The sequence below is a fragment of the Notamacropus eugenii genome, chromosome 7 (genome assembly GCF_028372415.1).
Source record: "Notamacropus eugenii isolate mMacEug1 chromosome 7, mMacEug1.pri_v2, whole genome shotgun sequence".
NCBI classification, from domain to species: Eukaryota; Metazoa; Chordata; class Mammalia; order Diprotodontia; family Macropodidae; genus Notamacropus; species Notamacropus eugenii.
Window position 1 is genome coordinate 153,502,419 of NC_092878.1, and position 24,329 is coordinate 153,526,747.

General features: G+C 42.6%; 1 protein-coding gene across 5 annotated transcripts in view; it reads left to right on the top strand.

Moving 5' to 3' along the window:
• The first annotated feature begins 1,469 nt into the window (after positions 1-1,469).
• Positions 1,470-24,329, top strand: part of ANKRD17 (ankyrin repeat domain 17) — a 141,365-nt gene continuing 118,505 nt past the window's right edge. For 2 of the 5 annotated variants that reach the window (XM_072624354.1, XM_072624355.1), the window contains exon 1: positions 1,808-2,306. In XM_072624354.1, coding sequence (XP_072480455.1) covers positions 1,929-2,306 — 378 coding nt within the window. In that variant the 5' untranslated portion in view covers positions 1,808-1,928. Of the gene's footprint in view, positions 2,307-24,329 lie in introns of all 5 variants that reach the window. The other 3 variants (XM_072624352.1, XM_072624350.1, XM_072624351.1) reach the window with 3 other exon arrangements.

The window sequence follows — 24,329 nt, forward strand, 5'->3', positions numbered from 1 at the left end:
TTAACTTTTGGCTGAAAGCAGCAAAACCATCAAATAGTTTTATCTTCTTTTACGGAGTTTTGCAAAAATGACTGAGGAAGATAAATTCGATTTCCTTAAGCAAGCTTGGAAATAAAAAACATCTCAAGGTGGAGAAACCAGAATCCGGACTACATGGTGTAAAGCACTGGCTTTGAGTTCTGATCCTGGCTCTGCTCCTACTCCCTTTGTGCTCTTGGGCTGGGGGTGATGTCTATGAACCCTTTACAATGACTAATTGTTGAGAAATCCTATCAGAATCACAGAAAGGTAGTAGAATCATCGATTCACAGCTGGAAGATCATCTACTTCAACCTTCTCCTTTGAAAGATGATGAAACTAAGGCCCAAGGGAGGTTAAATCACTTGACCAAGGTCAAAAGGTTGTGTAGGAGACGGATTTGAAATCCTGTCCTGGGACTCCAGAGGCAAAACCATTTAGTCCAGCTTCTTGATTTTGCAGGTGTATCCCAGAGCGGTTGGGTGGGTGACCTTTGGGAAGTCACAGGGCAAACAAAGTGCCCAAGCCCCATGCGAACCTTTTTGTGATTCCAAGTTGCTCTTACAGACCAAATTAAAAAAAAAAAAATCCCATTTCTTTAGAATTGCACATGTCTTTTTCCTTTGGGAGGAAAACAAACCTAGATAAAAGATGCCAGTTTTAAGCTGCTGCCAATCCAGCTTCCTGCCGCCGTCACCTCTTTGCTGCTTTATGTGCAAAGCACACTTCGTTAAAGCCATCAACACCAAAAATTGTTTCAGACTTTTGGGAGATCCCAGGCTACGGCTAGCAGTCTGCAAGAGCGATCTAAGCGTCCCGTCTCGGGCGGGAGGCCACGGGTGCGGAGCGCGGCAGGCCTGGACTTGGCTGGCATGGTCTGCTTGTAAAGGGCGCCTGGCGATGCAGGAGCGGGGAGGGAAGGGGAGAGCCACCGCTGCTCAAAGCAGAGCAGCTGCTCCGTCAGGGTGGGCGCGGTCCACACCCCCCACTGTGCAGAGGGGGAAACTGAGGCATCAGGCCGGCTTGCCCTCCGCTCTGCGTGCCTAGGCCGCGCCTGCGTCTGGGGCACCCCGCCGGGCACCGAGGGTCCCTGGGAGACAAGGGGGGTGGCCCTCGGAACGAACTTTGCCCCCCGTTCTCCTTCCCCTCCCCCCGGCGGCCCCTCTGCCCTCTCGGGCAGCCAGTCTCGCGCAGAGCCTGCTCAGACCCGAAGAGCCGTTTCTACAGCGGCTCCGGATGCGGCTAGAGCTCGCCGTCGGCTCCTTGGAAGTGGGGGTAGGATTCCCCCCACCCCCACTGCACTGCGCTCCCCAAAGGGCCCGCTTCCGCGAGAGGTAGCTGCTCGGCAGGCGCGCGCGGCGTGCGGCGAGGCCTGATGACGTCAGCGGCCCTTCCGGCCGCGCCTGCGCAGTACACACTCCTCAGTGGTAAGGGAGGGAGCCGGAGAGGGAGGTGAGGGGACAGTAGCAGGGAGGGAAGGTAGGTGTGTGGGGGTGTACTGGAGGGGGAACGAAGAGGAAAGGCACCCGAGGCAGCCTGGCCAGCGGCGCGCGGCGGCGGCGGCCCTCTCCCGCAGCGCCGAGGAACGGAAGCCCTGGAGAAGCCCTCCCCTCCCTGCTCGCCTCTGTCCTTCCGTCTCCCTGTTCGGCCCCCTCCCCCCGGGCCTCCCTCTTCTCCGCAGCCCCCCCTCTCCGGCCCTCCCCGCCCCGCGGAGGGCGCTACGGCTCCCCGCCCTCAGTATCGCGAGAGGTGGTGAGAGCTGGCGGAGCCGCGGCGGCGGCGGCGGCGGCAGCAGTAGAGGTGACCGAGGCGGTGGCGGCGGCGGCGGCAGCGGTGGCCCCGGCCCCGACCGCCCAGTGGTCCCGTCGCGGTTGAGCGGAGCCCCCGCGCCCCCCGGCCTGGTCCCGGGGATGGAGAAGGCGACGGCCCCGGCGGAGGCGGAGGGAGACGGGAGCCCCCCGGCGGCGGCGGCGGCGGCCCCCCCTCCCGGGGAGCTCGGTGGCCCCGGCGGCGGCGGCTCGTCCCCGGCCCCCCGCGGGCTGGTGCGGGTGTGCGACCTGCTGCTCAAGAAGAAGCCGCCGCCGCAGAACCCCAAGGCCAAGCGCAGCCGGACCTGCCGCCCCCCCAGCAGCAGCGACAGCAGCAGCGACAGCGACCACGGCCCCGCCGGCCCGGGCCCCGGCCCCGGCGCCCCCAGCAGCAACAACAGCGAGGAGGACGAGGACGACGACGACGACGACGACGACGAGGACGACGACGAGGAGGAGGAGGAGGAGGAGGTGTCTGAGGCAAGGGCCTGCGGGCGGCGGGGGGCGGCTCATGGGGGGAGGGGGGATCCCCGGCACGTGGGGGCGCGGGCCGGCCTGCCCGGGGCCGGGGAGCCGGGGCGGGGCCTGGGCCGGGCCGCCTGTCACGGCGCCTCCGAGGCCGTACTTTTCCATCCCGGCTCCGCTGCGGGATTTGCCCCCGCGGGCCCGAGGGCCTCCCGACGCTCGGCACCCACCCCCACCCGCACCGCCATCTCCCACGGAAGGCTTCGGAGCAACTTGGCCTGACAGCGTGCGTGCATTATGCAACACCGCGGAGAGATGGGGTGCCGGGGTGCGCGTGCGGGGCGGCGGGGGCCTCGGGGTCCGGCCGTGCTGCCGAGCGGGGGGCTCCCCGGCTCCTGGCGTGCCCCACTGATCTGATTTCATAATAGCGAGCCGTGGATTTTCACGGGTCCGCGGGCAGGGGGCGATACCGGACCTTCGCTCGAGGCCGGGCCAGCCCTTCCTGGGCCGGGAGCCTCCAGGTGGCTGCTCCGGCCGGGGCCGAGAACCGCTGGCCAGCGGCCCTGTCATTTATTACCACTCTCCCCTACATCTCATTTAATTCGGAAGGTACCGATTGAAGATCCTTTTGGGCCGTGGGCATGTTTTGTCAATGCCAGTTTCTCATAAGTAGCTGATCCCTGGTTTTTGTCCTCAATCTAGTAAAATAATAAAACAGAAAAACAAAAGGTAGTAGTAGACTAGGCTGGTCCTGTAAGTTAGTACTACTGTATATTTTATCTGATTCTGAAGGAATTTTGCTAGGCCAGAGAGAACTCATTTTCAGAACCCAAAAAAACCCTCGGCCTTGAAAATAAGGGCAGTGGAATAATAATTTTCTAGGAAGTATATCAATCTAATCAGCAGACAATTTACTCAGCCCTCTCCGTGTGCTAGACCTCTGCTATACAAAACCCAAAATGATGCAGTCCTTTCAAACAGCTTACAGGTTATTGGGCTTATAAGCCCAGTGTACCCATATAAATATATATGGAATAAATCTGAAATAAATACAAGCTAGGTTGGAGATGGAGGGAAAAGCATGGATAATAAGATGCTTGTTGACTTTTGAAGGAAACGGGCTTTTTGAGGAGGAGATGATGAAAGAAAGCATTTTAGGCTTGAGAGACAGCCAGTGCATTGGACAGCAGAGAAAGGAGGCCATCTCTAAAGGAAACCAAGAAAAACTTGATGGCTGAATCAAGGAGTGCAGGAAGGGGAGTAATATATGAGAAGGCTGTACAGGTAGATTGGGGCTGTGTTTTCCAGGGATTTTAAACGCCGAGCAGACTACTTTATGTTTGATTCTTGGAGCAAAAGGGAACCACTGAAGTTTATTGGGTAGGGAAATGACATCATTCTCTCAAGGAAGTCACTCACAGTTTTGTGGAAGATATGAGAGTGGGGAGAGAACAGTTGGGGGCTGTTGCAACCGTACAGATAGGAGATTGAGCTAAGGCAGGGCTCAGAACACGAAGATTGAGCACCTGACTGAGTCTGTCAAGAGAGGGAGAGTGAGGAGTGGAGGACAGGGCTGAGGTTAAGAACTTGAAATACTGGAAGAATAGGCTTACTGTCAGCAGAAGTAAAGAAGTTTGTTCTAGAGGAGTGAGTTTGTGGGGGGGAAATAAGGGATTCTGTTTTGGACACTGATCAGTCAAGAAACATTTAATAAGCACCTCCCAAAGTGCCAGACCCTATGCCAGGCCCCGACAATACAGATAGACAAGAATAGAAAGATCCCTATTTGAAAGAAACTTCCATGGCCGTAGTCATGTCCATTTTGAGATGTGTCTGGGATAGCCATTCCAGTGTACAATGGGTAGGTAATTTGTGGGGGACTAGATTCTGGTGAGAGATTAGGCTAGATACATAAAGCTTTGGGAGTCATAGGCATAGGGATTGTCATTGAACCCAGGAGAGCTGAATATAAGATCATTGAGTGAGAAGATGGAGAGCTGGAAAGGGGCCTTTGAAATGTTTTTTGTTTGTTTGATTTTGGGGGTTTTTTGTGAGGCAGTTGGGGTTAAGTGACATGCTGAGGGCCACACAAGCTAGTGTCAAGTGTCTGAGGCTGAATTTGAACTCAGGTCCTCCTGACTCCAGGGCAGGTGCTCTATTTACTACACATTCCCTTATGAATGGTTTTGCCCAGCATTCCCGCCTCTTTCTGACTCCAGACCAAAGAAGTCCTGTGGCTTGCACAAGGGCCCCCAGGTGGTAAGGAAGGGATGGTTGGGATTCCAAGCTGACTACAAATCCAGAACCCCTTCTGCTGATAAACAGGAAAATTTTAGGTTAGGATGAACCCTGGAGGCAGCATGGAGTAGAAGAAAGAGCATTGGCCTTGGAGGCAGCAAGGCCTGTGTTTGAGTCCTAGTGAGAACACTTCCCAGCTGGTTTCCATGGGCAGGTCCCTTATTCTCTTTGGGTTTGGGTTTCTTTATCTATAAAACAGGCATAACCTTTAACTGACAGTACATGTTAAGCATGTACATGGTGCCAGGCACGGGGGTGGGTGCTGGGGATACAGATACAGAGAATGAAAAGTCTGTACTCTTAAGGAACTTATATTCTATAGTAAGCCCTATAATACCTAATTCTTGGTGGCTGTGAAGATCAAATGAGATAATTTCTGTGAAGTGTTTTTGTAAACCTCAATGAACTATGTATATGTCAACGGTCATCATTATTATGAATATTGGTCATTTTTCCTCCAGAAAATCATCTGTCCTTTACATGTTCTAGTTTTTTAATTTCATCTTTTTGTTCCTATATGATCACTCCCCATAGAGTTGATTTCCTTAGCTACCTCACTGCTGCATTGCTCTGCTTGAGACAGGTGGTAAGTGTTGTCCAGGAAGGCCTGAGTTCACATCCCTCCTCAGACACTTACTACCTATATAACCCTGGGCAAGTTACTTAGCCTCACTCAACCTCAGTTTTCTCATCTCTAAAGTGATCATAATAGCCAGCACCTATCTCCCAAGACTAGTGAGAGGAATGAAGTGAGATAATATACGGAGGGTGCTTTGCACCCTTAAAGTGCTATGTAAATATCTGTTATTGTTATTATATAATAAGACCCTTGCTTAATCCCTCAGAGCTCTACAGACAAAGTACAAATCTTCCCCAAACCTTATTCAGTCATCCCCAGAAGATTCTGTTGCTTCTTCTTTTAATTCCCCACCTCTCTCTGAGAAAATAATGCCGGCCACTTAGAAGATTTTTAAGATAGGATGGACCTTAGACTGGGTAATTGGTTCAGACCCTTCATTTTACAAGTGGAGGAATGCAAGCCTTTTGGGAAGTAAAGTGATTTGTCAATGACAGAGCTAGAACCTGGGTCTGCTGAGCCCTTGGCCATCACTCTTAGTGCTACCCTGCCCCTCTGCTGCAGTAAACATTGGTTGAGTAAATAAAGCCCTCTTGTGTGTAGGGAACAAGTAGCCTTGACTCGAGGACAACTGTGGCAGTAAACCCTGGGAAAAAGTACTTACTGACCCATACTCCCAAACTGTTGTTCTTCAGTCAATATACATTGATTAAATGCCTACTGTCTGGCACTGGCGATACAAAGACTAGTAAAAGACAGTTCCCAAACTCAGGGAGCTCATAGGTTGATGGAGGAGATAATACATGAACAGCTGTGTACAGTGTCCCTATGGGATTTTATTGGCTAAGGGTTTCTATCCCTTAGTCTAAACTAATCTAGCTCCTCTTTTCTCTCTATGAGGAAATTGAGGCCCAGAGGCAATATTACTGTTAAAGATGACACTTGAGTTATTTCCCTTTGATATTGTTACCTCTCCTTACCTCAGGTCAGGATGACTACAATAACCTGGGGGGTTCCTCTGCCCCAAATTTCTCTGTTCTGATTCATCCTCTGTTCAGCTATCAGTCAGATGATCCTAAAATGCAGTCTGTTCATTTTACTCCTTCTCTTCCCTTCCTTCTCCCCCACCCCAGAAATCAGCTCCACTGTCTCACTTTAACATCCAGGATCAAATACAAAATCTTCTGTTTTTTAAAGTCCTTCATAACGTGACTTCTTACACTGACTTTCTTACTGTTCCTTGTACGATGCTTCTTCTCCTAACTCTGCAATTTTACTCATGCCTGGGATAGTCTCTGCTCTCATCTTTTCTTTGCCTCCCTGGCTTCCTTCAAGTCCTAGCTAAAATCCTACCTTCTATAGGATGCCTTAATGCCATCCCTCTGTTGATGTTCTCCAATTTATCCTGTGTATGTCTTATTTGTCCGTGGTTTGCATATTGTCTCCCAGGCTTCTTTATACTACTACATTGGCTTTGAAATACATTCCTTTCTTCAGATGAAATCTGTCATGGACAACCACTTTTATTAGTTAGGGTTAGTTTGACTTCCCTTGATCAGTTCCTAGAAACCATTATCTTGAAGAATTGATATTTTGTCAAGACATGATATGATCAGAAAGCACAGCTTACCCGGAGAGACTAGTAAGTGGCCCAAGAAATTGACTTACTGGGTTTTGATTGATCCTTCAAGCTTTCAGTGGCAGTCCCTCACCCTAAAGAAGATATTTTGGGGCCTAAGAGAATGTAGGGCAGTATATGGTGATTTTTTAAATCATCTATATGCATCCTTTTTTTCTTTAGTTTGTCCATTTTCAGTAGCTTTTAGAGGTTTTACACTGTAATGACAGAAATGGTTCAGTTGGAAAGATAATTGTAGAGGTGAGATTTATTTTCCTAAAGTCTTGAAAATAGTTTGGGCAAGTTTGAGGTTATGCACATGTCTACTTTTGAGTTTGCATCTGCCTTGCTACCTGATGCTTTTGACTTACTTTATGGAGCCAATAGGGGTCAGCAGCTGCTGTTGTAACTTGGCCTGTTTTGTATGGGTTGCCAGATTAATTTGTGTACTTTAACCTCATTCCATGACTGCTCCACTTTTGGTAATAATACTTTAGGCAGAATAAGATTTCATCTAGTTGAAAAACAAGTTACCAGAGTTGCCAATGGTATTTTGTAGATACAAGTACCATTGCTACACTTAGAGTCCAATTTGGCTTAGTAGTTTACTTTTCATCTGTACTCAGAAATAAAAATCCCTTTCTGCTTTACTAGGTTGGACCTTTTTCTTTTTTTTTTTTGTATTATCTCCCCATCCCGCCCCCTCATTTATTCTTAAAAAAAATATGAATGTTATTTTATTATGATGGAGGTTTAATTATTGAGTAGGAACTTACTTTCCCTGTCCCGGTGTAGTGAAATTTTAAGTCATGTTGCACCAGTTGTTGAAAAACAAAGGCCTTGTATGCTGCTATGTAAATTCTTGAAGACTCAAACAGTATATTTCTTTTGGAAATCATGCCATTATTATTGCTATGCATAGTTTTAAAGTAGATGTTCTTATTAAGAACCAGATAGTAGCAGGCTTTATAAAAAAAGATAAAATACTCTGAAGCTTAAAGTCAAGAACCTTATTCGTTTAAATGTTTTTGTTGCTTACCTCCAGTGCAGTAGCCAGTGTAGACTTAGAAGACCAGGGTTCGAGTTTTGTTTTCCCTGCTTAGTACCTGTGTAATCTTGGAAACCTCTTCCTGTGTTTCCAATGAGACTGTTAGACTCGATCTTCTGCGATTCCTTCAGCTTCAGTGCTCCTGGTGGTTTTGGTCTTCACCTGTGGTTTCATTGGTCTAGGGAGCTCCTGCTAAATTCTGCAGCACACAACTGTAGAGAATTGCCTGGGCCAGCTAAGTGACTTGCCTAGGGTCAACCCAAACCAACTTACAAAACCAGGCAGGCCATGCTGCTTCTTAGCAAAGGGGCACAACTTATTACATATGGCCTGTGGGTCAAAGAAGTGACAGATTACAGGTGTTCAAAAGGATCTCTGGTTTTATTGTTAGATGTAGTCCCCCCATGAATGTGCAGGTAGTAACTCACCCACCTCATTTTATCTCCTGTGACTTAGAACCTTCCACAAATCTTGCACAGCATTGTCACCAATACACTGAAGGACTTCTCTGGTTCTCTTGATGATATTGGTGTGGATACCAATGGCAAAGAAACGTCCCTTAGTTATTCCTACCTCTGGCCACCAGATTTGAGTACTTTCTTTTCTGAGCATATGTTGCTGATGTCATTCATGATGCTTAATTAAAAAATAAGCTACCATTTATTTTAATTTTATCTTTAATTGCCAATCATGTATTTCTTTTTCCTCCTGTCTAGTAAGCCTTCTTGAGTGATAAAGAATAAAAAAGAAAAAAATGGGGGAGGAAGCAATTCAGTAAAACTAACCAGGATGTAACTGAGTCTGGTAGTATGTGCAAAGATATACCTTCATAGTATACCCACTTATGCCAAAAAAAAAAAAAGAAAGAAAGAAAGAAAAAGGTACATTTTTCATCTCTTTGGAGGTGGATGCTTATTATAATTCTATGTCCTGCACATAATTCTTCATTGGTAATATGTTGCAGCCTACTCATAGTTTCTCACATTTCCATTTATTTCCATTCTCTTCAGACATGGCCACCCCCCTAGCTTGAGACCCTCATTACTTCTTGCCTGGACAATTGCAGTAGTTTCCTTGCTTTAAATTTCTCCTCTCTCTTAAACTCTTCTTCACACAGCTTCCAAAATGATTTTCCCTAAGAGCAGGTGTGACCATATCATCCTGATATTAGAAAAACAAAATGATAAAACAAAAGATCCTCAGTGGGCTCCCGAGAATCAAATATAAATTTCAATTTGACTTTTAAAACTTTTCGTAATCTACCTTTTCCACCTCCTTATACTGCATCCCCTTCCTTTTTCAAATGGTTTAGCCAAACTGGCCTTGTTGTTGTTCACATATGACACTACACCTCCCAGATCAGGGCCTTGGTGCCCTGTGCTAGAATGCTTTCCCTCTCATCTCTGCCTTGTGTACTAAAGAACGTTGCTCAGGTACTACTCTTTAAAGAAAGCCTTTTCTGGTCCCCTAACTGTTAGCATCCAACAACACAACAACAAAAAAGGCCTTTTCTTTCTCTTGTTTAGGAATAGGAACTGGGTCTTTGGTGTAATTTTTATGGGGAACTATCAGGAGAGGAAACTTTGGCACCTTCTCAGTCCCTTAAGTTTTAGAAAGGTGCCTAGAGAAGTGAGAGATGAGTGACAGGAGTCACAGCCATTGTGTGTGCAAGACAGAGACTGAACCTGGCTTTGAGACCAGCTCTCTGTAGATTATGTCAGGAAAGTCCTGGGGGTTAAGGACTTTAATTTTTGTCTTTCTGTCTCCAGTGCCTTGGCACATTGGCTGGCATATAGCAGGCAGTTTTTGTTGTTGTTCAGTCTTTCAGTTGTGTCTGACCCTTAGTGATTCCATGGACATCAGGCTCTTATATTCTTCACTCTCTCAAGTTCACATTCATTGTTTCCATGATAGTAGTTATCCACCTCATCTTCTGCCATCCCCATTTTCTTTTGTCTTCAATCTTTCCCAGGATCAGGGTTTTTTCCAATGAGTTCTGTCTTCTCATCTTGTGGCCAAAATATTTAAGCCTCAGCTTTAGTCTTTGACCTTTCAGTGAATAGTCTAAATTAATTTCTTTAAGTATTGACTGATTTGATCTCTTTTTGCTGTTCAAGAAGGGACTCTTAGGAGTCTTCTCCAGCATCACAATTCAAAGGCATCCATTCAGCAGTGTTCAGCTTTCCTTATAGTCTAACTCTCACAGTCATACGTTACTACTGGAAAAACCGTAGCTTTGACTATACGGATCTTTGTTGGCAATATGATGTTTCTGCTTTTTAGTATGCTGTCCAGATTTGCCATGGCTTTCCTTCCAAGGAGCAAACCTGTTTTAATTTCATGGCTGCAATTGCCATCTGCAGTGATCTTTGAGCCCAAGAATATAAAATCTGACACTGATTCCATTTCTTCTCCTTCTATTTGCCAGGAAGTGATGGGACTAGTTGCCAGGATCTTAGATTTTTGATGCTGAGCCTGAAGCCAGCATCTCTTCTCTTTTCATCCTCATCAAGAAGCTCCTTATTCCTCTTGACTTTCTGCCATTAAAATGGTATTTTCTGCACATCTGAGATGGTTGATATTTCTCCTGGTAACCTTAATTCCAGCTATTGATTCATCCAGCCTTGCATCTTACATGATGTACTCTGCATATAAGTTAGATAATGTGATAATATATGGTCCTGTATTCTTTTCCCATTATTAAACTAATCATTTGTTCATGTTTAGTTCTAACTGTTGCTCCTTCTCCCACGTACAGGTTCCTCAGGAGACAAGTAAGATGATCTGGTACTCCCAGCTCCTTGAGGACTTGCCTCATTTTGTTTTGATCCACACAATCAAAGGCTTTAGTGTGGTCAATGAAGCAGAAGCAGATGATTTTCTGGAACCTTCCTTGCATTTTCTTTTTTGTTGTTGTTGTCCCCCAAAAATAAATAAAAAAGAAGTAAACACAGTACTGTTATTTACCCTCAAGAGCACCAGAGAGTTTCCCTTGCTTTCTCGGTAATCCAGTGAATATTGGCAATTTGGTCTCCAGTTCCTCTTCCTGTTCAAAAACCAGCCTGCTCCTCTGGTAGTTCTCACGTCACATATTGCCAAAACCTAGCTTGCAGAATCTTAAGCATAACTTTGCAGGTGTATGAGATGGGAGCCCTTGTTCAGTAATTTGAACATTCTTTGGCATTGCCCTTCTTTAGGATTGGGATATAACCTGCTCTTTTCCAATCCATTGTCCTCAATCGTGTTTTCTAAATTTGCTGATATGTTGAGTACTGTACTTTAACATATTCCTGTTTATGGCTTGATTGGTTTTCCATTGCCCTTTGGGTGACTGTCAGTTTTTTAATTTTTTGGAGACTGATATTCACTGATGGCATATTATCCCTGGAAGAGTATTGTTATAAACTTTCAACTCATGAAATAAAGGCAGTTTCAGATTAGTAAATTGTGCTTTCATTCCTAGACAGCTAATTTAATGTGTAATTAAAGACAGATTACCGAACACTTCAAAGGGAAAAGACAATGTGATTTTATAAAGGGAAGTCATGGCTGACTAATTTATTAGAGTTGGAAATCTATTACATGTAATTGGAGGTGAGGTTTCTTGTTGTAGTTAGAGGCAAGGAGGAAAGAAAAAAAGAAATGTAAAAAGCAACATTCCATAGAGGTGAGTGCTTAGAACCCTTTTATTCAACATCTTAGTGATCTAGAGTGAGCAGAGTTTCCCCCTAGAATATAAGCCTACAATACTGTGCATTTCTGACTTATTGTACCTTAAGGACAATTTGATGATAAGGTCTAGAGATGATTGAAATAATGAGAAGGATGGGATGTGAGTGAGTATCAGGTTGGGACCATATAACACATATATTTCTTTGGTTCAAACTTTATAGTCAATGAATCTTGAAGAGTTTTTATATTAATCATAATCTATGAAATTTTCCATAATGTCCTGACCTGTTCTTGTTTGGTCTATTGTATGAAGGCAGAAATATGGCTAGTTACAAGACCATCCGTTCAAAAGTGAGAAGACAAATTGCTTATATATGATACCTTTCATTCTTGAACTTAATTTGAATGTAAATTTGATTAGGCTTTATAATTATAGTATTAATCCATCACCATGCATATGCTTTTTCAGACTGAGAATTTCTGATCCTTATCTGAAGTGACTATCAGCTTGTTTTCCCCAAACCACACGCAAAAGAAAAGTCTCGTTAAGGTGAATGGGCTGGGTTTACTTTTAGGTTGCCCTTATAAGGTGCTTTTCTTTACAGAAGATTTTGATTTGGCATTCCCAGCTGTAAAAAATTTTAAAGCAGCACTCCCAATATGTGTTCCTGTTTGTTTGTAAGTTATATTACATGTACATGGCTCTAAGTTCAGAACTTGTACTTGGCTTTAATGGCTGCCATAGTTGAAAAAGATTTGTAGCCTGAAATGGGAGAATTGTGTCTTTGGCTACACTTTTTAAACTGGCTTATTCCTGACGCTTATTTTTCAGTTGGCAAGTAAATTTCCATCTTTCCTGATACCAACCATATTTGCAAACTAATTAGAAGGTATCCCTTTTTACATATATTTTTTTAAAAAATTGGTTCAAAGCATACTACAATTCTTTATTTTTATACTTGGAAATTGTTTTTCAGTCTTTAAAGTGCAGATAGTATAAATTTTTATAATTGATGGGTAATTTTTGGCAATAAAATCATATAACATTGGAAACATTCCCAAATACCTGTTTTCAAAAATATGCTTTCTGTTGCATGTTTCTTTTGTAAAATTTATTATTTTCCTTATTTACTGTGAAAATACCTTTGATCCAAAACTTATAGAGAATCAACACAAATATAAGCCCTAAAAATTATTTCTCAGTAGGTAAAAAGTCAAAAGATATGAACAAGCATTTCTCAAAAACTGGAAATTATAAACACCATATAAGATACCATTCCAAATCACTATTAAGGGAAATTCAAATCAAAACCAATCTGAGGTTTCACCTTACATTCAGTGCATTAGAAAGGATGAGAAGGTGGGAGTAATCAGTGGTGGAGGGATTGTGTAAAGACTTTGAATTGGTTCAACCATTCTGAAATGCAGTTTGGAATTATTTGTAGATAGCCTTACCCTCTAAGCCCAGGCATGTATTCCAAGATCAAAGGTGAAAAGGCTTATTATATACTAGTATATGTTTGTGCGTTTGTGCGTGCATGTTGTAGTAGTAGTAGCAGCAGCAGCAAAGTACCAGGGAAAGAAAAAGGAATGGCTAAAGAAATTGCAGTACATGGACATGATGGAATAATGGAATATTATTGTACATTAAGTCACAAAGACCATAGGGAGGCATGGGAACATTTATATGAATTGAAGCAATAAGTTACTAATGTAAAATAAGCAGAAAAACAGTATATAGAAGAACCACAAAAATGCAAATGGAGAGAACAGCAATAGCAAACTATTGAAACTGATGCTGTGTAATTATGACCTAGATTGACCTTGAAGAAAAGCTATGAGAATGCACTGCCATCCTTTTGCAGAGGTGGGACATCATGAATGTGGAACATTACGTATGCTGTCAGACTTGTTGATACACTAATTTTGCTAAACTCCCTTTTTCTTTTTAAAAATTCTTTGTTATCAAGGGTGGCTCTTGAGGAAAGGGAGGGGAAAGGAATATGTTGGGGGTAAGGTTATATAAAAATAAAAGATCAAAAATGTTAAGGGTGGAGGAAGGAATATAAGAGGGAAAAAGATATGTAAAAACAAGATAACTTTTTTTATAATGTCACATTTACTTTGAAATGAATATGCTAAGGTTGTGAGTTTTTTTATTTTAATATCTAAGTAGGGCAAGGTAGCCAGCCACTAGTTTTCATGACTGATAAAATTGGAACACTTGTCTTTTTGTAAAAGAAAAATGCATAGATCTTGTTCAAGAGCTGTTTTAAGTACTTTGCTAAGGGGTAGCTAGTGAGCCTTGGGGATACAAAAAATGTTCATTGTCACTCCACACCTCATTACATTGACAAAATGCTACTTAGACAGTGACTGAAAACTGAAGTGAGTTAGAAATCATTATCTCTTCACTTTAGAAAAAAATTCCCCATGACTATTCTGGGGGACTGGGAAGGACTTTTAAACAATAATTGTTAGTAATTAATGTTTGAGTTACTTTGATCAATATAGGTGGCTAAGGAGGTGAATTTCAATTCTGAAAAAATCACTCCCAGTGGAGGAACCTTGAATGGCTGAGGCTCTTACTGGCTGTGCCTGGAAGTGCTAGCAGTTCCACTTTCCAAATTGGAAGGCAGGATGTGCATATGCTGAGGGGGGTGGGGAATTGTTGAACTGTTGTGGGTGTTGAAGTCTAGCACAAGGTGATGTAGTAGTTAAGGGAGAGAGGGGATGGAGAGAGGGGCAGTTTAGGCTATAGTGGGTGACAGGATTGTGTTTGAGATGTTGGCCATTGCAGCAAGGGTGTGGAGTGGTGTATCTTAGCTTGGGTAGTGACCCATACCTTGTGATTCACGTGGCTCCTTGAACTCATTTTGGAGACTTCCCATCTAGTTCATTTACAGGGGAAGCGGCAGAGAAGTTAAATGACTTTGTTTACACAGCCATATGGTCTTTGACAGAATTCCCACTGAGTGTTTGTCAAGTCTTCTTTTCCTTCTCCCCATCTCCTAAGATCTAGAGATTCTTTCATTCTTTCTCTCCTTCATGCCTAGCACAGTAGTGCCTGGTACCTGGTACTTTACAGAGCACCAATGCAGGAGTCAGGAGGACCTGAGTTCAAATTTCACCTCAGACACTCGACACTCACTAGCTGTGTGACCTTGGGCAAATCACTTAACCCCAGTTGCCTCATCCTGGGTCATCTCCAGTCATCCTGATGAATATCTGGTCACTGGATCCAGATGGCTCTGGAGGAGAAGTGAGCTGGTGACCTGCACAGCCCTCCCTCACTCAAAACAAAGTCAAGTGCAAGTCATGTCATCATTTCTCTGATGGCGCGGTCTGCTTTGGCAAAAAGGATGAACACACACACCTGTATGTGCTTAATAAATGCTTATTGATGATTTCTTTTTACTATTTCAAGCTTAATCCATATTGATCGCAGTAGTTTATTTCCTTTCTCATACCGCTATCTCATAAGGAACCTAGGCCTTGGATGTTGTCAGATCCAATCTACATGTCATGCAAGAATAGCTTGTTAGCCTTTTTGAGAGGTAGAAATCTAGTCTTTGTTTGAACATTTCTCTCCCTTTTTAAAAAATATATTTGTCAAATTTATCCTGCTTTTGTTTTCTCTATTACATAAAAAATGTTATAGAACACATCCTCCTAATTTTGCATTTCATAGATACAGTTAGCACTAAGTAAACCAGAGGAAGTCTGAAAGTGAATGGGTAGGGTCTATTTATAGTATTCACTTAACAGATTTATTGATTGCAGGAGAAGTAGCATAGTTTAGTGGATGGAGAACTGGACCTCTCACACACACTGAGTGCGTGATGCTGTCCCAGTCAGCTCTCTTAAGACTTCAGAATGGTTGCTGATCTGCTTTGGTAGAAGGAACTTCCTCAGTGGGGATTCTTTACACCAGTGGAATTGCAAGTCCAAACTAAAATTGAATGCATACTATGCAGGTATTTTTTAGTTCCAAATGTATCTACTTTGTTCCAATTTTTGTGGAAAAAATTGGTTAGCTATGTTATAAATCTCAAGCTGCACAGTTAAAACATCTATTCTGTACTTATACTGTCTAGCACTTGTTCATTTTAAATATGTTTGACTAGTAAAAAGAAGCAGTGGATAGAGAACTGGTTTTGAAGCCCAGAAGACATGGATTCAGTCCTGCCTCTAAGGCCTCCTGGCAGTGAGACCCCTGGAGAGTCACGGGGTTTTCCCTCCAGTTTTCTAGGTGACTTCCTGACATTATCAGCTGCTCAGAAGGTGCCATCCAGCCCTGTAGAGGGAGATTCTTCTCTACTTGGTATTTCCTCTACCTGTGAAACCATAGGCCTTGTACCTTGAGTAGTAAAATTTTTTCGCCTCCTACATGAGGAAATGTATCATACTTATGTGAATTTTCAGCTGCTGAGTTGAGTTCACTTTCCAAAGGATATCACTTCAAATTGATATTAACCCTACCATTCTTTGGGTCTGTTCTTTTGGCCAGTCTTGAGTTGGCTGAACTGTTAAATCATCTAGTCCTTTTATCTCCATCTTGTCTGCAGAGATAGTATCAGAGGCTGTGGATCCATGGCTTTGGCCGTTGGATTTAGGGGTAGAAAGAATCCAAGAGTGGAGTCAGTGTATTAATGTAGTAAATATAACTAAAGATGTAGTGTTACATGCATACCGTGTGCGTGTGCAGTCTAGGAGCTTTATATATACATGCATGAATTTGTATATACACGTGTGCCTGTACATGTGTGAATGTGCTCAAATTCCACCTTGTATGTTTCTTACCTCAGTGATTGTGAGCAAGACATTTTCTCTCCTCTGGGCCTGAGTTTCCTCATCTATGAAATAAAGGATATAATTGGACTAAGTGGCCTCTGATGACCCTTCTAATTCTAGGTCTCTGATTCTATATTAAATTAGCTTTTTTTTAAAGAAGAGGGAACTGAAACTCTCAGAAGAGAAGAAGCTTGCCGAAGGTTACGCAGATCACAAGCAGAACTGGGATTTGATCTTGGTTCCTGTGACTCCAAGTTTAGCAGTCTTTCCTCTCCCATCGTGTTGCCTGCTCGAATAGTGCAGTCATTGTCACAGCTAGAATGACAATGGCTTGAACTAACTCATTGTGTTATTTCTTGTGTCTTTAGAAATGATTGGTGGATTATGGAACCATGTGCTTTTAGAGCAAATTTAAAAAAGCACTATCATAAACATTTTTTTTGGAGGTAAAGGAGAGGGAGCAAGAAATTGTTTTATTTTTGTACAGTGAGCAGTTTTTAATCCAGTTCAGCTCATTTCTGTTTTGGTCACTGTGCTAGTCTATCATCTGCTAATATTAATATATTTGTGCCATTTTGCTACCTCTTTCATGTACTTCGTTGACTGACCCCAATTCCCAAAGCCAGAAGTATGATGTCTTGTTTGACATCTCTCCCATTCTTGGCAATTTATTTGTCCTTGTTTAATTGCACTTGTTATAATCTATCATGTACTGAGTTATATGTCTTATGTGACATACATATGATAGAACTACAGTTATATGTTTGTACATAATGTATGTGTGTATGTCTTTCTGTCAGGAAAGTACTGTAAAGTCAGGAGGACCTGAGTTTAAATCTAGCCTCAGAAAGTTACTAACTTTTGTGACCCTGGGCAAGTCACTTTGCCCTGTTTGCCTTAGTTTCCTCATCTGTTAAGTTAGATGGAAAAGGAAAAGGCAAACCACTCAAGTATCTTTACCAAGAAAACACGAAAAAGGGGTCTTGAATGGTTGGATACAACTGAAAGGACTAAATGACGTCTTATATTCTCTTTCCCTTTGTTAGATGATAAGCTTCCTGAGGGTGGAATCTTATTTATCTTGTCCCTTGAATTGCCAGTGTGTTTGCATGTATTATATGTTGAATACATATTTAATGAATTGAATGATAGTACTGTGCTAGACCATATATATCTTTTTACAAATGTTTCTTTGAAGTATCTAATCATTTTGGTGTTTTATTCTTAGTTCTTTTCCTAGCTGAGGCTCATGTATACAATGTTTTTCCATGCTGTCCTTGACCACTGAACAAAACCAGAGTCATCAGGCTTAATTTTGATCTACTGATTCTATAGTAGAAAAAATTATATTTAAATGTGTGATGTTTGTTTGTTTCAGACTTTGCTTCCTAGAGCAAGTACTGGTGGGGGAATGATAGGAAAGTGAAAGAGTAAATGTCAAATCATTATTTGAATTCTCTTCAGTAAAATAGAACTATAGAAGTTTTCTCTAAATACTGAAAGTATTTTTAGTTGATGTATATTACTTTAAGGTTATAGAACACTTATATGCTCATTTAACAACCTTGAAGTGGGGTACTGTTGTTAATGCTTTTACAGCTGAAGACACAGGTTTAAGTTAAGCAATTTATTCATGGTTACATAGCTTTGTTGCTACCTAAGTCAGGATTTGAACTGAGATCTTACTAGCACTCTTTCTACTCCACCATGATGCATGCCTCTCATTGATAGTTTTGTAAGCCTGGGTAAATGAAATACTTTGTCTCAGGGCTGAAAGTAGTACGGTTGGATAGAGCACTGAGCCTGGGGTCAGGAAAACCCCAGTTCAAAAGTCTGACCTCAGATACAAGTTGCTTCACCTTCACCCCCCCCTTGACTTCATTTCCCTCAACTGTTTCATGGGGATGATAACAGCATCTACTACCTCAAAGAGCCATTGTGAGGCTCAAATGAGATAATATGTGTAAAGTGCTTAGCCCAGTGTCTGGCACGTAAGTGCTGTATGTCACTGTTGTTATGTAGTTAAATACCACATTTTCTTAGAATTTATTTATCTGGAATAGTTTTGATTTTCAGATTATTGTGCATATCTCTTTTTACTTTAAATTTGTATTCTGCTTTGGGTGCCTGATGATAGAAAGTAGCTATGGCACATACTTAATTTGTTCTTACTTTTTGCTAAAATTTGTGCTTAGGCTAATGGGTGCAAACATCTTCCCAAAGTGTCTACCTCTGCCAGGGATTGGAAGAGCTTAGGTACGGGGAGCCTGAAAGTTGTTCCTAATTGCTCTTGCTTGGCTTTGAAAGATTCTCTCCTGTCTCTAGGAAGGTTAGTTTATTGGTAATGGCCAAATTTTTGCTTCTATCTACAGGATATTTTATTTTCAGCTATTCTACATATATTTAACTACTCACTCTCTAAAAGCTTCTGGGCATATACCCCTGTCCTTAAGTAGCTTTAATTCTATCTTTGAAAAGATATGTGTACTTAGAGAAGTAAATGCAAGGTAGTTTGAAGAGAGAGAATAATGATAACCAGTGGATGTGGGAAGGGATCAGGAAAGGCTGTGTATGTAGGAGGTGACTCCTGAGCAAAACCTTGAGGGAAAGCAAGGATTCTAAGAGGCATGGGAGATTATCTGTTGAAAAGACATAGAAACGTGAAATGGATTTCTGAGCTTAGGAAATAGCTGGTAAGTGCAGTTTGGCTGGAATATAGATTGTGTGAAGGGAAATGATATGAAATAAGTTTTCAAAGGTTGATTCGTTTTAAGCTATGTGAATTTTAGTTATTATCAATTATAATAGGGTTTGCTTTTGGAGATAGCAGGATTAAGAGTATTTTATTCTAGAGGCAGTTGGGAGCTCTTGGGAGTAAGGGGGGTCAGATCAGTGCGTTAGAAAGTTTATTTTGGTAGCTGTGAGAGTGGATCGGAGAGGGGGAGAAAATGCGAGTTAAAGACCATTTAGGGAGCGCTCGTGTAGTCTGGTGAAAGAGCAGAGTAGTAGTAGCCTTGTGAGTAGAGAAAGGGGAATAGATGCTAAATATGTTGTGAAAGTGGAGTTGACAAGACTTGGTGACTGCTTGAATGGTAGAGTTGGAGGGGAGGCATTGGGAAAGGGAAGAGTCAGGAATGTCTCCATGGTTGCAGACAGGGAAGGATGGTGGTAACTCTCAGCATTACTGGGGAAACTTGAAGGAGGGCTGGTTTTGAGGGGAAAGGGCAGGCAAGATTACAAATTTTTTTTTAAACATCTTGTCTATGATTGGACATCGAGGTGGAGATATCCAGGAAACAGTTGTTGATGTGTAACTGAAGGGGAGAGGTTTTTTTAAAAAATTATTTTTTTCAATTGATAAAAATTTATTTTTCTCTCTCCTTTCCATTAGGGCGGTGGTAGTGGTAATAAAAAACAGATCCTTTTAACAAATATGCGTAATCAAGCAAAACAAGCTTACCACATTTACTGCGTCTTAAATATTCTGCCTCTTTCTGCTTCTCAGTAATTTTTGGTTGATCAGAGACCTTAAGTCTTTCAAAATTGTTTGTCTTTATATTGTCATGAGGGGTGGGGAAATAGCAGGGTGGGAGTCTTTGGTGCTTGTTGAGATGGTGAGTGACCTCTAGGATTGGATGAGATCACCGAGTGATGAGAAGGTGATTGGGACAAACTCTCTGGGAATATCCAGGAGGCACAGGGGGATCCAACAGGAGAGACTGCAAACCAGAAGAGAGTCAGACGTGGCTGTTTTATCCAGTGAGCTTAGAAGTGTTGGCATTCTTGCCTTGTCCAAGCTTGTTGGTGAAAGGCACGAAATGCATCAATACAAAGTCATTGCATGCCTGACAGCCAGCACTTCCTGCCCTCCTTACACTCTGATTTGGGGAATAATATGTTAAACAGAGGATGGTGAATATGCATGTGTGGCTGTGGTGGACAGTGGTGAGGTGGCTTGATTTTGGGCCAGAGGAGAGTCCAGGTGCCAGGCCAAATCCAGACTCTGGTGGGAGGAGAAGGGTTGCAGTGCGAGCAACTTGGTTCCCACTGGACCGTGTCATGGACATCTGCCTCTCTGACTCTTGGGGCTTCTGGAAGGCCCCTTGCCTTCCACAAAGACTGGCCAAGATTCTTCAGTTATCCAGAACGTGTGGTGGGAGCTGCCTTTTCCTGGAAGGGCTCTGAATGGTTGTGAAATTGTCACTCTAGCTCCTTCTGAGATAAGTAGCAAACTCCCCAGGCTGCTGACTGTTTGAGTGGCCAGTTGTGAAAGGAAGCTGCCTGGGGTTGCCTTCTGCTGAGTTTAGAGAAAAGAATTCCCTTTGGTTAGATTGGGACCAGTCACAGAACAGGCTTACTCACGCCTGAAGCTATCCAATATGTACCCTCAGACCTCCTCTTTTCTAGGCCAAACAGGCACAGGTCCTTGATGATTCTAATGTACGCTGTTTTCTTGTGTTCCAGTCATTCTTGTGAGAGCCTGATTTGGGATAGACTTCAGTTGACTGTGACTGTCCAAAAATTTAGTCTCTGGAACTGAATGCAATATTCTGGCCATGGTCTACCTGGATCTTATTGTATCAGCTGCAGTTATGCAACGAACTCCGCTGGTTCTGTGGCTGCAAAGACAGAAATTTAAATAATTCCTGCTTTCAAAAATCTTTTTTTGTATTAGAGAGACTAAAAAAAAAACCCAACACATCTACACAGATAAGTTATTACAAAATAAGGAGAGAGGAATTACAATGAAGGGGACCGGGAAAGTTCTCCTGTGGCACCTGAGCTATGCTTTGGAGCATCCACGGGAGTTTCCCTTATTTGTTGGCACCCTCCCTCTGTCAAAAGGAGAAGAGCTAATAATAACTTTAAATTTTTTAAAATTTCACATTGAACTTAGCCCAAGAAGGAATATTTCTATACATACTGCAAATCATAAAAGTGAAGATTCTCTCTGAAGCTGAATCTCCATCCTTCTTGCTTTTTTAAAAAAGCATATAATAAGTCTACATGTTAAAAACTACATTGCCTGACTGTACTTAAATCTGAATTTCTTTCTGTTTTCGCCTGTGTGGTTTTTGTTGTGTTTTTGTTGTTGTTGTTGTTTTTGGAAACATTCACTAGCATTTTAAAGAGAAAGGTGAGTGGTTCAGTAGATATAATGCAGGATCAGGAAGGAGTCAGGAAGACTTACGTTTAAATCCTGCTGCAGACACTGGCGGTGTCACTTAACCTTTGTCAGCCTCAATTTCCTTATCTGTCAAATGGCAATAATAATAGTACCTAATCTTGCAGGGCCGTTATGAGGATCAAATGAGAAAATATTAATATAAGTGCTTAGCACAATGCCTGGCATGGATTAAGTTCTGTATAACTTATTCTCCTTCCCCCTTCCTCCTTTTCTTTTCCCTTTCTTCTTCCCCTACTCCATGAGAAAGAGTCCTGTAATCTCCCAGGCTTTACACTGTCCCTTCACCAAAAACAAAAGAATTTCAAGACTAAACAAAGAAAAAGAAGACTTATTAGAATCGAATACAAAGAATGGAGAATGGCAGAACAAATGATGAAGGCTCTGAATGTGGTAGAGTACTAGTGTGCTTTGAGAAGTGAAGAAGGGGATGGTGTCAGAGAAAGAAACCTGGGAAAACCCGTGTGAATTGATGCAGAATGAAGTAAGTAGAACCAGGAGAACAATATATATAATAACAAAAGTATTGTAAAAACGCACAACTTTGGAAGATTTAGGAACTCTAATCAACACGGTTATGGAGGGCGTGTGAAGAAACATGACGCATGTCTTCTCAGAGAAAAGTGATAAGACTTTGAGAATAGATTAAGATTATTGTGGGGAGGGGTGTGGTCAAAGTTGGAATTTGTTTTGCTTGACTAGACCTGTTTGATGGCACAGTACATGGAATGCTGAACCTGGAGTCAGAAAGACCTGAGTTCAAATGGAGCCTGACACTTAACTGGCTCTGTGACCTTGGGTAGATCACTTAACCCTGTTTGCCTCCATTTCCTCATCTGACCACTCCTGGATCTTTGCCAGGAAAACCCCCCAAAAAGCGTCATGACGAGTCTGACGAGACTGAAAAACAACTGAATAACCATCAGAGTGGGTTTTGGGGACAAAGAGTCTAAAACAATCAAGAGATTATTTGATTCTATCCATTTCTCTTCCTTCGTTTGTTAGCAGATGCCTCTGTAACAGTATGTTTATGTGGTCACCTAAGTGTCATCACTATGGGGAAGAAAAGGAAGCCTACACATAAAACTCACAAGTGCAGAGAAAATTCATTAGACCATATTTTTTATAGATTGGAATTGTATGCTGCAAATGTAAATCTGCATTTGGGGAGATCATGTGTCAATCACTTTCCAAGATTGTTGGGGTAGGGCAACTCTAAAGATGACTTCCCAACTTACAATTTAGGTAGGAGAATTCAGTCTCAGATATGTGTTGGAGATGATCTCTCCTTTTCAAGGATTTGTGATGGCAGTTGGTGTGGGGAAACAAGGTATTAATGTACTACTTCTGCCACCACAACTGCCCTGTGCTGGCCCAGTGGAAGTATTTCTATCCCCCACCCCTCGAGACCCCACCATCCTCCGGTTGTACATGGGAAATGCCAACTCAGATTCCATGGTGGCAGATGAAGTGGGACGAACCATTTTATGAATGTTTATGAATTTGTGTCTATATGTTCTCACATAAGCAGTATTAATTCATTTACTGAGGGATGTATATGTGAGGGAGGATAGTACTTTTAACTGAATATATGTATCAAGTACTTAATTGTAAAATGTTCCTTCATAACTTTCTGACCTATAAATAATCTTCCCAGTGTAAAAGAGGTGCTTTCATGAAATAAACAAAGAGATAGAAAAGTATATATTAGAAAGGTTTGTGTCATTCATTTAATGCTCACAGTAGAATAATGATACATGGGCTTTTCTGCATCTACTACTTTTTAAAAAGAGTTCTTTTATCTGATATTGACAATGTTTGTCATTTTTTTGCTAGTGGGATGTGGTAGGAATAGGCCTATTACTACTACAACTACTACTGGAAAATGATGGTGAGAAAAAAAGAGGAAAAAGGGGGCATGGCTACGATGCAGTGCCAGGCTTTTTAGGACAGACGCCAGTTCTGTGACTCAAGAAGTCCCAGTGACAGGTCTCTGGGAGAGTATCGGCTAAGAAACATCTAGATTCTGTGCATTGATGTTTAGTTTTGGTTGGGAGTGTCAGGCACCACTGATAATCCTGTAGATGGGAGAAGAGACAAACCTTTCCATCTGCACTGTAGTCCCTGTGAAACCTGAGGCTGTTAAATATGTGTCTGCCTAGATAGTCTGCTCTTCTACATGGAGCACAGCAGGAGCCACAGAATGAAATATCTGGATTCTCAGTGGTTAAGGTCCTTTTGCCCAAGGAAAGTGCTATGGAACTAGGGCTCCAAAGGGAACTTTCAGTCCAATTATTTCTTGTAGAGTTTTTGTTGTTGTCTGACCTTCATTCTTAAAAAGGACCATTTTATCAGGGAAGTAAGGAACTAGGTGGCAGTAGAAAGGAACAGAACTGAATCTTTTTATCAGCTAGCATTTGTTAAATGGTTACTGTGTGCTGAATGCTGGGTATACAAAGTCAAAATCAGAACCTTCCCTACCCTCGAGGGGCCTTCATTACATTGGGGGTGCCAGTGTGCTTAAAATGTGTATGTGAAATATATAGACAAATAAAAGGCAAATTTTGGGAAAGGCAAGAGTATTAGGAAGCTGAGGGGAATAAAGAAAGATTTCATATACTTGTTGCTTGTGCAGAGTTTTAAAGAAAATAAGGGATTTTAAGAGGCAGCAAGTGTGGAGAGAGTTCATTCGAGGTATCTGGTGTGCCAGTGGAAAGTGAGAGAGAACACCTGAGGGAAGAAGAGCGAAAAAGGCAGGTTCGGTTGGGTATGAGGCCTGGGAAGGCAGGCTGGGGCTCGGCTGGGAAGGGCCTCGAATGCTTGAACCCAGACCCTAGAAGGCATGA